The sequence below is a fragment of the Acartia tonsa genome, chromosome 11, assembly GCF_053477335.1.
Source record: "Acartia tonsa isolate MP-2025a chromosome 11, ASM5347733v1, whole genome shotgun sequence".
NCBI classification, from domain to species: Eukaryota; Metazoa; Arthropoda; class Copepoda; order Calanoida; family Acartiidae; genus Acartia; species Acartia tonsa.
Window position 1 is genome coordinate 28,232,142 of NC_137270.1, and position 14,024 is coordinate 28,246,165.

General features: G+C 35.3%; 2 protein-coding genes across 2 annotated transcripts; both read left to right on the top strand.

Annotated features, from left to right (window-relative positions):
* The first annotated feature begins 2,983 nt into the window (after positions 1-2,983).
* Positions 2,984-7,763, top strand: LOC145332724 (uncharacterized). Its single transcript, XM_080177767.1, has 5 exons — positions 2,984-3,490; positions 3,756-3,816; positions 4,056-4,176; positions 6,708-6,799; positions 7,743-7,763. The coding sequence occupies exons 1-2, from the start codon at positions 3,097-3,099 to the stop codon at positions 3,812-3,814; spliced, it is 453 nt and encodes a 150-aa protein (XP_080033893.1). The 5' UTR covers positions 2,984-3,096; the 3' UTR covers positions 3,815-3,816; positions 4,056-4,176; positions 6,708-6,799; positions 7,743-7,763.
* Positions 4,194-12,894, top strand: LOC145332723 (uncharacterized). The gene is made up of 4 exons (XM_080177766.1): positions 4,194-7,807; positions 8,169-8,236; positions 8,925-9,128; positions 10,850-12,894. Exons 1-4 carry the CDS (start codon positions 4,316-4,318, stop codon positions 12,597-12,599), a joined length of 5,514 nt encoding a protein of 1,837 aa, XP_080033892.1. The 5' UTR covers positions 4,194-4,315; the 3' UTR covers positions 12,600-12,894.
* Positions 12,895-14,024: the final 1,130 nt, after the last annotated feature.

Below are 14,024 nucleotides of genomic sequence, written 5' to 3' on the forward strand. Positions count from 1 at the left end.
TATCCGCTGGATCAGAATTGGTTTTCAACCACACTTAAAAATTATGTATATCTTCGTATTACAGACAATTTTCCACGAATATTAACATAAAAATTATAAAATTAGTACCAGTTTTGTTAGCCCAGGCCTTTTGTCCCTCGGGGCTGATTACCCTGGTTTTAATCTTTTAATCCGCAAAAAGCTGTCTATGATACTGTGATGTATAGTCCCTTTCTTCCTGAGTTTAAGAGCAATACATGTATTTTATAGTTTAGCTTTTAGTTCTGGTATCCACGGTTTCGGAGCAAGTCATTGCTCTGCAACAGGATACGAACATAAAGTGAATAGTTGTCTTAATTAATGTTATTATTATATGTTAACCTTGTATTGAATTAATACACTTTATAAGAATATTTAGCTGTTTGTTCTTGCTATTACTATACGTCATTTTGGCGCAGTAGTGTAGTACGAATCTATAGCTCAGATTTTCTTTTAATTGTATTATTTCTTTTCTTTTTAGTTTGTTCAGGTATTTTTTGTGTTGGAACGATGGGATTGTCCATTGAAGAGTGGAGGAAGTTGTCTCAGGAAGAGAAGGATTTGCATTTGATTAATGAGATCCATGCTCTTGGGACTAGAATTGATAATGTGACGACAGAGCTGGGTGGACGTATTGATAAGGTGGCGGCGGAGCTAGGTGGGCGTATAGCGCCGCTAGAGACGAAAATTCAAGAGTTGACGGATAATGTTGATACTAATGTTGCTGCGGTTACTGGACTGGCTACTCGGATGGACGATTTGGAAGATCGTCTTAATAAGGTGGTGGAGCCTAGTGTTGATAATGATATCAAGACTGAGAATGTGACCGTTGTGAATGAGTTTATGACTGGTCAGCAGCGTATTCTTGAAAAGATTGCCCAGCAGAATAGTTTGAATGACCAGCAGAATGGTTCGAATACCCAGCAGATTGGGTCGAATAATCAGCAGTATACCCAGCAGAATGGGTCGAATAACCAGCAGAATGGTTTAAATAACTCTATGCCGTGGCAGAGGACGGCTGGTGGATCTGGAGGATTTGGAGGATCAGAAGAGAAGCCTAAGTTGTTTGCTGGTGGTTCTCGGCCTATTTTTGGTGGTATGCAGGGAAATGAAGATAAGATCATAAAACTTTGGGAATTGTCTAGAGTTGATGCTGTGGATAATATCTATAATGGAGTTCTCATGTGGTGGCCAGCCCTTTCTGAGGTTGATGCGGAGGATTTTAATACGCTCAATTTTTTTGAGGCTGGACTGAGTGATTCACAGGTTAGTTGGTGTAAATCTCTTGTTTATGTACCAGATAGATCTCTGTATGTTTCGCAGGGGGAGGAGAATGTGCATAGGTACAATGAAACGTGTGCTAAACTTGATGATCAGTTCAGAAAAAATGCGCCTGAATTTGCAGTTGACGATGATGTGATTTTCTTTGACGATTATTTGGAGAGATTTTGGATGACTACTAGACGTTATCATATGACTAATCATCAAGTTTGTAAGGAAATTTTGTTTGATAAATGTGTGGGTGTAAGGACCGCTTGTGGTTATACACTAAAACCTGCTGATATGGAGAATAGACAATTAACATTAAAGGGGTATTTGTGTAAGATGCGGGAGACATTTTTACCACCCGATATGAAAAATGTGTGTAAAGATGCGTATTTGAGTGTTAAGCAACATGAGAATGATAAGATTGATGCATTTTTTGATAAGATACTATCCTTCTGGAAACGTGCGTATCCAAAACCAACAGATGATATGTTTATGGATTTCTATTCTCAAGTGTGTAATGTGGTTTTATCTCCACTTTTGGCTAATCAGATGCGTCAATTTGCATTGGATTTGGAACGTGACGGACAAGTGCGAATGATAACGAAGTTTCGGACAGAGTTAATAGTTAAAGCACAATTGATTGTTAAAGGGCTACAATTTAATCAAATTTCAGGGTCAATGGCTAGAGGATGTACAACAAACCAGATGGCTTTGGCTAAGACGATGGTTGGTGGCGTTGGTTCTAAGTCAAATCCTGTAACTATTGATCAGGTTAGTGATGAAGATAATTTGTCATTTGAAATAAATCAATGTGAAATTGATTTGGCCGATGAATTTGGTGGACCAGCTGAACTTATTCCTTTAATTGGCGCAATTCAAGGTGGATTTATTTGTTATTATTGCAACAAAAAGGGTCACATGATGAGGGATTGTTTTGATATTAGAGATAAAAAGTTGCCTAATCCTAAAGGAAAATACTTTTTGCGGTGGGGAAACAAGCCTTTTGTTCCTTATAAGACGGGGCAAAAGAGTTTTAAAAAGAATGAAAATAGTATGGATAAAAAGAAATTGGTTGGTGAAATTGAAGGAGAGGTGAAAGAAGGGGAAGACACGAAGGAAGTGGCACATGTCGATGGTTTAGGGGCAAGCGATTATGAAGACGATCTTGTAGCGGAAGTCGAGGCATGGAATAATGCTATAATAGATGACATTTTATGGTTTTAATGTTTTGAATTATTATAATCATAAAACCTTATTCCATTTTCTAATTGTTACGCGGCATTGTTTTGATTTATGCGCATTGTAAATAAACAACAACAAAACAAAATTAATGATAAAAAGTGAACGACGCAACTCTAATTTTGTGATAATTTATTTTGATGGTTTATTTTGAATTATGAAAAAATAACATATTGTTTATAAGCCTATATGAAATTATGAGATTATGTTATGATGGAAATCAAAATAATTAATTTAGTTTTGATATGTTTTGTTGAAAATAAGAAAATTCATTTTTTTGTTTCAGACTGTTGTGAAGTCTAACAGAGATAAGAATAATAAAAAAGTGAAAATGAAAAACGAATTAGGAATACAATTTTGTAAAATTGCTATTGAAAAATATTAAATTGAATTAAATTTGATAAAAATATGAAATTAGATATTTTAAAAGTATTAAATTTTGATGAAATGTGGAAAATTGTTTTTAAAGATGAGTCAGTTATTGTGATTTAAAGTATTCGATTTTAAAACAATTATATTGCGATTTAGTGATGTTGATTCAGCAAAATTTTTAATGAAGTTTAGAATTTCATGAAGCAAAATTGTTATAATGCATTAGATATAATCGTGGAGAAGTCTCTTTCTGTGAAGGAAGGGAGGGGCTGTCTCTCGGAGCTGGAATGCACAAATATGGTGGAGCTGTCTCTTTTGTTGGGAGAGAAAGGGGGAGTGTACATATTTGCAACGAATATTGCACTACCTCTCAGAGTTGGTATGCGCAGATATGGGGGAGCTGTCTCTTTTGTTTGGGAGAGAGGGGGAGTGACCATATTTGCAAGGAAATTTGCACTGTCTCTCAGAGCTGGTATGCGCAATATGGGGCGGTGTATAGAGGTAGCTGAAATGATTATCGGGCGTGGAGCGCGCCATGCGCAGAAAGTTGGGCTGCGCAGAGAAGCAAAGCTGCGCAAGAAAGTGCTCTCAGGTATTGAGATATATAGTTAGTTGAATTTCGACTTTTAAACCTTTTATACATCTCAGTTTAATCTGACAATAATAGTTTTGTTAGGTAATATTTTATTGAATTTTAAAAAATTGAACTTACGGTATTTGGAAAGATTAATCTGTTTGGTGATTGATAATGTTTGATCATGTCATATTTCTTAATACAACTTCTTTTATTGTGTTACAAGTTATTGGTTCAGTGAAACATTTATTTATAGCATCTAAAATCATTGTATTTATTTTAGATTGGCTGAGAAGAGTGTTTTTTGGTGGTTGGGAGATACTGACATCATTATTTATTTGATGGTGAGTTGTTATGATTTCATGATTGTTACCACTTGATTACCATTATATATATTGCTGTTCGAAAAACAATCTTGTAAATCTTGTTATATATATTAATATCGATATTAATTCTTATGTATAGTGATTTTTCATCAATTGGCATCTAAAATTTTGTAATATTTTAGATTGGTCGATCAATATTAATTCTTATGTACAGTGATTTTCCATCAATTGGCATCTAAAATTTTGTAATATTTTAGATTGGTCGGAGAGAAGTGGATTAACAGTTTGTTGAGTTTCTGTTGGCCAGAGAATTTATGTTGTTGACTGTGGATTAGGAGATATTTTTGGACATTTCTGTTGGTGAATGAAATATTGTAGGTGAGTGAATTGTTTTATTCAGTTTTTTTTATGTTGTGGACAGATAGATAGTTATTTGATAGACCATTGGATAGTTACAACCTCATAACTGTTGGTGTGAGTTAGATAGCTGTTTTCTAAGTTTCATGAAGATTCTGAGATGGCGGCTGGAGCGGCTGAAGTTTATGTTCCAACAAAGATCGGTGGCATGGAAATCCTGACGTTAATTGATAGCGGCAATGCAAGAGGCTGCCTGATATCTCAAGTGTTGGCTAGAAAGCTTGATTGTGTGATTGAAGAAACGGATTCGAAGGCCACAGGCGTGCAGGGTTCCAACATCAAGATTGATGGTGTTGCTCGGAATGTTGAATTTCAGATTGGAGGTCACAGTTTTCAAGAAGATTGTTTTGTTATCTCTGGCATGACTGTACCTATGAATCTGGGCAGTTATTGGTTGAATAAAAATAACGTGAAGACGATATTTGCCAAAGACGGCAACAGGATTGAGATGCATGGAATCAGTGTGAAGTTAGTAGCTAAACGGAAAATTGTAGTGAAGAATTTGGTTCATACAATTTTGGAGAAGATGGAGAAAGCAAGAACTACGAAACCTGAGATTAATGTAGCTGAGTTACAAGACCAAAAATGGATTTGTTCATTGAAAAATCGAATAGAAATTCCTGCATTGAGTACAGTGGTGGTAGAAGTTTCAACTAAAGGAAATATGCCTGAAGGACAGTTATGTTATATAGCTCCAAGACAAGGTTACTGTAGCCGGAATAACTTGTTGATAAACGAAGGAATTACTGAGGTGGGAAAGAACGGTAAAATTATGACTAAAATCACGAATTTTGAAGCTGTTAAGAAATCTGTTCCTGCTGGTACTTTGGTTGGAAATTTGTTTGTGGCGGAGAAGATAGCAATGCTGCAAGAGAACAGGGTTAAAGAAGATGTGTCAACAACATTAAAGAAGATTCGTTTTATTAAAGATAAATTGAAGTTGGATAAAGTTCCGTTTTTAAAGGATAATGTTTCTTTGAAAGGAAGGATAGTTGGGTTGTTCTTAAAGAATTTCAAGGCATTATCGATTGATCCTACAGATATTGGATCTTGTACTTTGGAGGAGTATGATATTCAGTTGATTCCTGGAGCTCAACCTTTCAAGAATAGGATGATTAGACTCAATCCTCATCATGCAGAAAAACTAAAAGAACAAATTGATTTATGGTTAGAAACGGATGTGATAGAAGAATGTAATTCACCGTTTAATTCTGGAATTTTTGCTGTTAAGAAGAAAGTTGGAAATACTAACGAGGTGAAAGTCCGTTTTGTCCTGGACTACCGCTCATTAAATGAGATAACTGAGAAGATCTGTTACCCTTTGCCTAACATTGGCGAGCTGTTTGACAAACTTGGAGGAAAGAAGATTTTTACGTCTATTGACCTAACTTCAGCATATAATTCAATGCATTTGAAGGAATCTGTCAGGAAATATACAGCATTTTGTTCTAATGGACGGCAATATTGCTTCAAGAGGCTTCCGTTTGGATTGACCAATGCTCCAAGTGCATTTGTAAAGTTGATGGATAGAGTAATGGATTTGAGTCCCGAATTGAGGGCATTTTGCCTAGTTTACCTGGATGATGTTCTTGTATATAGTATGACTGTGGAGGAACATCTGGAACATTTGAATATTCTACTACGAACATTCTGTGAAGCAGGCCTCAAGATTAATCTTGGAAAATGTACATTGTTTGCAGAGGAAGTGAAATTTCTGGGTCATATTATAAATAAAGAAGGCATATTTATGGACCAAGCATATATTGAAAAGATTAAGAATTGGCCAGTACCTGAAACAGGTAAAGATATTCAAAGATTTGCTGGTTTCATAAATTATTATGGTTCATATTTCAAGAATTTTTCTGATATTACAGCACCATTGAACAAATTTAGAAACAGTAGTAAAATAGAATGGGATGAAAAAAGTATGGAAGCTTTTACAAAGACTAGAGAATTGTTCTGTGAAGAAATAAGTAAATCATTTCCAGATTGGAGAATGGAGGCTGAACCATTTGTGTTGGATACAGATTGGTCATCTACAGCTATGTCAGCGGTGTTAAGTCAAAAACAGAATGGACAAGAAAGGATGATATCGTGTTGGTCACGTGTTTGTTCAACTCATGAAGCCAATTATGCAGCACATAAAGGAGAATTATGTGCATTAGTAAATGCTGTTGAAAGATTTGAATGTTATTTGAGACACAAGAAGTTTATCGTGAGAACTGATTCAGCTGCACTGAAACATCTATCTACTTGGAGGCAGAACGGTTATTTTGTTGGTCTCACCATAAGGTGGATAAATTTTTTATCCACCTTCAGTTATGAGGTTGTACATAGGCAGGGCAAGATGCATACTAATGTTGATATATTGTCACGTACTGCATTAAAGGATAGTAAAGATAGGATATCTAAATTATCGACTGACGAACAAGGAGAGTTAATATTGGATACTGTATATCAATTGGAAGATCCTAAATTATGTCTTATTGCAGGAATTGGAGCAGAGACGGCCAGTCAAATATCATCCAGATTGAAGGCGAGAGAATTTAGTCGTAGCCTGGAGAAGGATCCTGTTTTAGTTGAGGTGAGGAAATTTATTGTAAATAATGTCAAACCTACGTCCAGAGAATTGTCTCAAATGCCTTATCGTGGTAAACAAATATTAAGATTTTTTGAACATCTGAGTTATAAGGATGGTTTAATTATCCTGACTTCACCTATGCGGCTTCAGAAAGAATTTCAATTTATTGAACGGGTAGTGGTACCTATTGGAATGTACAATAAAGTTTTTTTGTTAGCTCATGCAGATGTTACAGCGGGGCATAGGGGTTATTTGGAAACTTTGAGCAGGATTAATCGTCACTTCATTTTTCCCTATGTATCTAAATATGTAGCGGCGGCAGTTGCAAATTGTGTCATTTGTTTGAATAGACGTAAAAAACCTAAACATAATCATAATATAGAATTTTCTCCTTTGGCTGGGGAAGCTATGGCAGAGTTGGCCATAGACGCTTTAGGTCCTTTGAATGAGTGTGAATATAATGGAGTCATTTGTAAGCACATTTTAATAGTAGTTGACAGTTGTACTAGATATGTGTGGTTGTTTGCTATTGAGGATGTTAAAGCTGAAACAATTATTGAATGTCTGAAATTTAATTTATTTTCTGTTTGGGGACTCTGCGAGCGAATTAGGACTGACAATGCACAAAGCTTCAAATCAAAAGTTTTTAGGGAAGTTTGTTTAAGGTTGGGAATTGAACAAATTTTTATCCCTCCAAGATCAGCAAATTCGAATTACAGTGAAAGATACAACCAATCGGTGTATTCGTTTCTTAAGACTGATTTACGTTTCCAAGATGGAGATTGGGCTTATAAACTTAAAGCTACACAATTTTGTATGAACACTTCTTTCAATCGGAGGTTAGGATGTTCTCCATATTTTAAGATGTTCCTAAGAAACCCTAAGCTTCCACTTGACTCGTTTGACCCGTTAACACGCTCGAAAATTAAACATATGAATTTTTCAGAGTTATTGGAGTGCCTTGACAAGAATTGGAGGACTGGACAAGAAAGAACTGAGAAGTATTTGCAGGTAGAAAATACAGAAAGGATAGGTAGGCCGGTAGCTATAAATTCCTATTGTTACATTTTTTATGACGTCACAACGATTGGTGTAGCTCGTAAACTCTGCTCGTTATGGGTGGGTCCGTGTTTAGTGACAAAAGCAATTTCTGATAGTTTATTCGAGGTTCAGCCCCTTGAAAAGTGTAGATTGAAAGATAAAGGGGTGAGAATTGTACCAAGAGATAAAATATATGTTATTGAGAGTACTTTAGACTTGACTCCAGATGAAAAGATTGACTTAGTGATTACAGATGAATGTTTCTCTGTGGATAATACCTTGAAAGTAAACTATGACTTTCCCAATACTTTGAGAAATTTAACTTGTTCAGGCGTTTCTGAAGAGGAGAATAGTTGTGGCGCTAGTCCAGAGGTGGTTAGAAGGCGGAAGGATGGACAGGTAACACCAGAATTCTTGGAGAAATCTTTTTTGGGTGTTGGGTTGTCACAGCAAAGGTCAAATGTATCTCAGAATGTATCTCAGAATAATGAAAATTTAGATGATTTAGTTGAGGATCTTAGTGACACTTTGGAAAGTACTCATATTTCTGATAGTGTAGATTCAAATGATATGACTGACAAAACTAAGTTAGATTCTACATATTCTACTATTAGTAAGGATAGTGTTTTTCATGGGGATTATGCCTCTGATAATAGCTTAGTAGATAACAGTTTGGGTGTAGAGGATGTTAACATGGAATCTGCTAGAGAGTTAGAGTCTCGGATGAGTATTTTAGAGGACACTTTTCCAAAATTGCAAGGTAAAATTGTAGACTTGGAACAACGAAGGGGAAGTGTTAAACGAGGTAGAGATGTTGAGGAGGATGAATTAGATAGATCGTTAGATAATGCAAAATTGCAAAAAATGTCTGAGACTATTCCTGTTAAGGGTCGTCCTAAAGGTTCTACAAATGAAATGCAATTACAAAAATTAGAAGAGGATAGACAAAACAGAGAAAAGGACAGATTAGAACGTTATTCAGTAGCCGATGTAGTAACTAGGAACCTAGCAAAATTGATTAAAAAATAGGAACCTAGCAAAATTGATTAAAAAATAATATTTGTAATAATTTGTATAATATTTGCAGGAGAAGAGATTACCACGAGAACCGTAGAGAGCGTGATGACAAGAGAGGAAGCGGCGGTGGTGATAGACATCGTGGAGATCGTGGAGATCGTGGAGATCGTGGAGATCGTGGTATGCGCAAGAGGTCACCGGACACTTGTAGTTCAAAGAGTGGACGAGCTGGACCAGTACCTGTGAAGAAATCCAAGGATGAAAGAGGAGTCAGGTACTTGGATATTTTGCTATTTGTTGTTGTGATGCAGTTTTATTGTTTGATTGTTGTTGGTGGTATGTATACGTCACAGGATCCACGGTTAGCAGCTTATGATTGTTCTCAAATAAGTAATGTTGAACTTAGATCAGCTGCCTGTTTGCATGATAGGATGGAACCGGTCAGATCTGTGGAATTGTTGGGGTTAGCAGAAACCGATTTTATATTGTCAGAAGCCATTAGTTGTGAGGTTAGACTAAAATTGGAGCGCTGGTTTTGCGGTACCGCGAGTCATGTGCACGTATTAGACGTGCCACATGAAAAACAGGTAGAGTTGAGTATGGAAGAATGTAGGAGGGTTTTTCATTCTGGCAAGTATCAGCATGATGGAATTAGTTTTAAAGTAAATATAGATTTGCCAACTGTTCACAGTTTCACAGTTAATGGAACATTGTCACCTTTCTGGGATGTTGGGGGTGAAAATATTCAATGCAAGACACTGGGAATATACGCGCACAATATGTGGTACAATTTAGGTTTTGCTGTTGGGACTTTGCATATATTAATAAAAAATACACCCGTTTTGATCAAGGGAAATGTTGTTATGGATTATGATAAAAAGACGATTGTGGCGAATTTTGAAGATAATCATTTGTGGGCAACATCAACTTCTCCATATTTTCCGTATGTAGTACGAAAACCGGCCAGTAATTTTAAGGTAGTTTTTCAGGATACATTCAATCTAACTACTTGGAATGAACAACTTTTTGTTTCCAACTTGGAAAGAAATATTTTAGTTAAAATTATGGGAACAGAGAAACTTACTTTGCAGCATCTGGATTTCAACATTTTTGTAACAGAATTAGAGGGTATCAAGTTTTTAGAGGAACCGAAGGCGGCTGTTAGAAGTTATTTTGGGGATTTGTTAAAACAGGAAGCTAGATTTGATTTGAATGCTATGTTTTTGGCTAGTAGAGAAAGAAACGAGAGGATGATGGAACTTTTTAGTATTTCTAGATGTGCTCAAACAGAAGTTAGGTCAAATGTACAGATGCATCATGGGTTCAGAATTATATACCTAGGAGAAATTGCTAAGTATGAAAAGTGTACAGCGGTTGAAATTCCAGTAAAGTTAGGTGTGGATTATGGATGTGCAGTAGGACACTTAATGGTAGATTATAAAGGTGAAACAGTTGGAATACAAGAATATAGTAGAATGATTGTAGCAGTAGAGGATATAAAATTGTTGAATTGTTCGCAAAGTCCGGTATTTTTGAAGTTGACAGCTAATTTGTTCCTTGGGAATCAGGGGCAGGGACTCGAACTTCTGCATATTGCCAATGAAAAATCAGAACACGTGGGACAAAAGATTTTTCTGAACGATGAAAAGGTGTTTATTGCTGATTTTAATAAGACTATTAAATATCAGGGATTAGAGGATTTTGAGGATTTTAATGGACAAGCTTCTAAATTGGATTTTGTTGATCATAAGTTGTCATTTTTCGAACAGGTTACAGGTCCTTGGTTTGGTCTAGAACATTTGTTCAAAGATATATTACCATTGTTTGCCAAGTTTGTTTTGATTGTGTTAATGTTGTTGTTAGGTATAATTCCTATGTTGGTATTGTTGTATTGTTGTTGTTCATGGTGTCATAAAAAAAGATTTACTGAGGAAGAATTTAATGCTAGATCTTAAATTTTTTATGCTGAAATTTAATTATATTGTATTTTTGCAGTTTGGTTACGGCGGCAACGATGAATCAAAAGTTATTGAGTAATGAAGAAGATGGTCGCCACAAACAATCTGCCAATGAAGGAAATCAAGTCAAACCTGGTCTACCAGTATCTGCATTGATCAGCAACTCTGCATCCCGGCTGGTGTTGGTAATGTCGCGCGTTGAGCTGCCCACGTTGAGTGTGGGCAGGGCGACAAGGAACATATTTTTGAGCAGTGAAGACATGCCACTGGCAGATTTAGCTCGTCTTATTGATAATGAACCAAGGTTTAAGTTGAATTTGATAAACATGTTATCAGTGCAGTTGGAGATGGGAAGATGTATCCACTCCATAGACTGGCCTGTGGACAGGATTCCTGTCTTTACCAGCCAGAACTCAAGATACCTCAACCTGATGGCGGCTGGTGAGCATTCTAAAGCTATCAATAAGAAGTTGGCATGGAACGAGACAACTAGTCTGAATAAATTGAGTGCGACCATATTTCTCTCTAAGCTTGTTTGCGAAAATTTACCAAGTTTGGTATTGCTTGCTAAGATTGAATACCTGGATGGAGATGAGAGAAAAAGCTGTCAAACGTTGGGCGAATTGTTACCCATAATCAAACATATGGGGGAACTTGAGGATTGGTCTCAACTTGCAAAGATTGACGTCATACCTGCAGATGGTAAAATGAGTCTTCAGACGGTGTTAAGGACGGTGGTGGGTAATAGTGTTGACCCGAGGTTGAAGACGCAGGTTGTGTCAGCTGTCCGGCTCCTGGCACATTGGAAAGATGTCGTGAATAAAGTAAGCTTTATTCTGAAGCAAATGCCATCCACAACCCTGTTAGAGTTACAGAAAGATTGGCTTGATGGAAAGTCTGAACAGGATTTGAGTGCTAAAGTGTTTATTGACTCCATTCAGGTGAATGAATACATGAACTTATCAGTCTACATTCCACGTATTATAAACGTGAATTCGGTGAGTCTAATCACCAGTGGAGAGATGCCTGCTGAGATACGTTATGTTAGATTGGATGGTCAAAGAGACATAATTGATAACCTGGTGAGGGCCACATATGCAGGTAGTCTGATGAATGAAAAAGTAGACGCAAGAATTTTGACCTGGCAAATGCAGATGCGCTGCAAGCGTCTTCGTCCGACTCTAGCCAAGCAGATATTGTTATGTGATCCAAATACTACTTTAGAGAATGTAGTGAAGGAAATCAAATTGGAGTTGGATGGAAATGTTTATACAAATTTGTTGACAACCAATATTGAGTGGAAGTTTAATCCTGAACACAAAGTAAATGAGTGGTTCGAGGGTGATTTCAAATTGGTTACTCGGTTTGGGGATCCTGTTTGTGTTCAGATGGATCAGCCCTTAAATCCGAACATTCCTGTTTGTCTGGACCTTGAATTGTCGAATCAGCAATGGCGTGTTGATGAACAAGTGAGGGAGGAAATGAGGTTGGAACACACGCCTGGAATATTGATGATGCTTGATAAATTTGGAGAAGAGGTTAGTCGTAAGCATCAAAAGATTTTGGATAATCAGGAGGAGGTTGATAGCGTTGCAACCTCGATTTCGGTTGCGGTTAATAGCGGATTTGAGAGATGTCTTCATATGCTTGGTGATACTGAGGCAAGGATGTCTCAAGACGGCTTGTGTGATGAGACCGCAAAACTTGGAGTGAATGATGAGGAAGCTATTATGCCCATGGATATTGAAGAACCTGGCAAGAAGAGAACATCTGGGAAAAGAAAGTAACAATTATAGTTATGTGTATTAATTCATATTTTATTTTATTTTATGTTTTTAATATTTGTTGAGGCAGTAGTAGTCTCAAAAGTTTAAAATTCATGTTCATATTAATGCTCTATAATATCATGCTTAAATCTGATGGTTATATGTTAACCAATGTTATTTTCATATCATGTATTTATGATAACTATGTAATTAATGTATTAGGTAAATCAATGCATTCTTAAATGATTATATGTTAATCAATGTTTTTTTTCTTAAAAAAATATTAAAAAAAAAAAGAAAAAAAAAACACATAAAGGAAAATATAAAAAAAAACACAAAAGAGTTCTAAGGAACCAAAATAAATGAAAACAAATGTTTAAAGATCTGGACTAAAAATAAAAAAAAATATATAAAAATATGACAGGTGTCATACCAGATCCACTATTATCTATTTTATAAGCGTTCAACGCTACTTATAATATCTATGATGATTAACATGTAAAAATCTATTGTTATATTTAATCTGAAATATTACAGTTGAACCCGAGGTTCATGTTTAAGACAGGGAGAAATGTGATGTATAGTCCCTTTCTTCCTGAGTTTAAGAGCAATACATGTATTTTATAGTTTAGCTTTTAGTTCTGGTATCCACGGTTTCGGAGCAAGTCATTGCTCTGCAACAGGATACGAACATAAAGTGAATAGTTGTCTTAATTAATGTTATTATTATATGTTAACCTTGTATTGAATTAATACACTTTATAAGAATATTTAGCTGTTTGTTCTTGCTATTACTATACGTCAATACGATGCGATAAATAACTATTTAAATCATAATTAGAATCACATAAAAGTTAAATACACTTATCTAATAAGAATATATTTTAAAAATGTTACTCTGTATGGAGATACCTATAAAATCTACTGATTTTAATGTAATTTATAGTATTATTCACATTGCCAATAATAAGTCTTAGCCTTTATTTAGGAGTTGTTTTAGATTAAGAAGGGTTAGTATAGGTTAAGTACTTTTGAGAATTGGATTTCTGCACATAAAGGTTTGAAAAACTACACTTGTGATGCTTTGGCGATGTAATAATATTATTGCGGTTTTCTCATCTTTAAAAATCTAATATACCCAAAGATTTTTTTAAAAAGAAGTTACAATTTGGTAAATTGTTATCAATTTGGTTTTATCTTGAAATTAATTATGTTATCATCTTAATCACAAACTAAACAATCGATTTATTATTCTTTATTTCATATAATTTTAAGTTATTTTATTCCTTTTTTTGTCTTATTTTTTCTTTAATATTAAGAAATGTTTTATTATTTGACAAATTATGTTATAAAAACATTATTTTTACACTAGTTTATATATTTATACATATCATTTCAATACATATTCAATTGTAATTATTATTTTATTTCGTAAAAAAGAAAAGA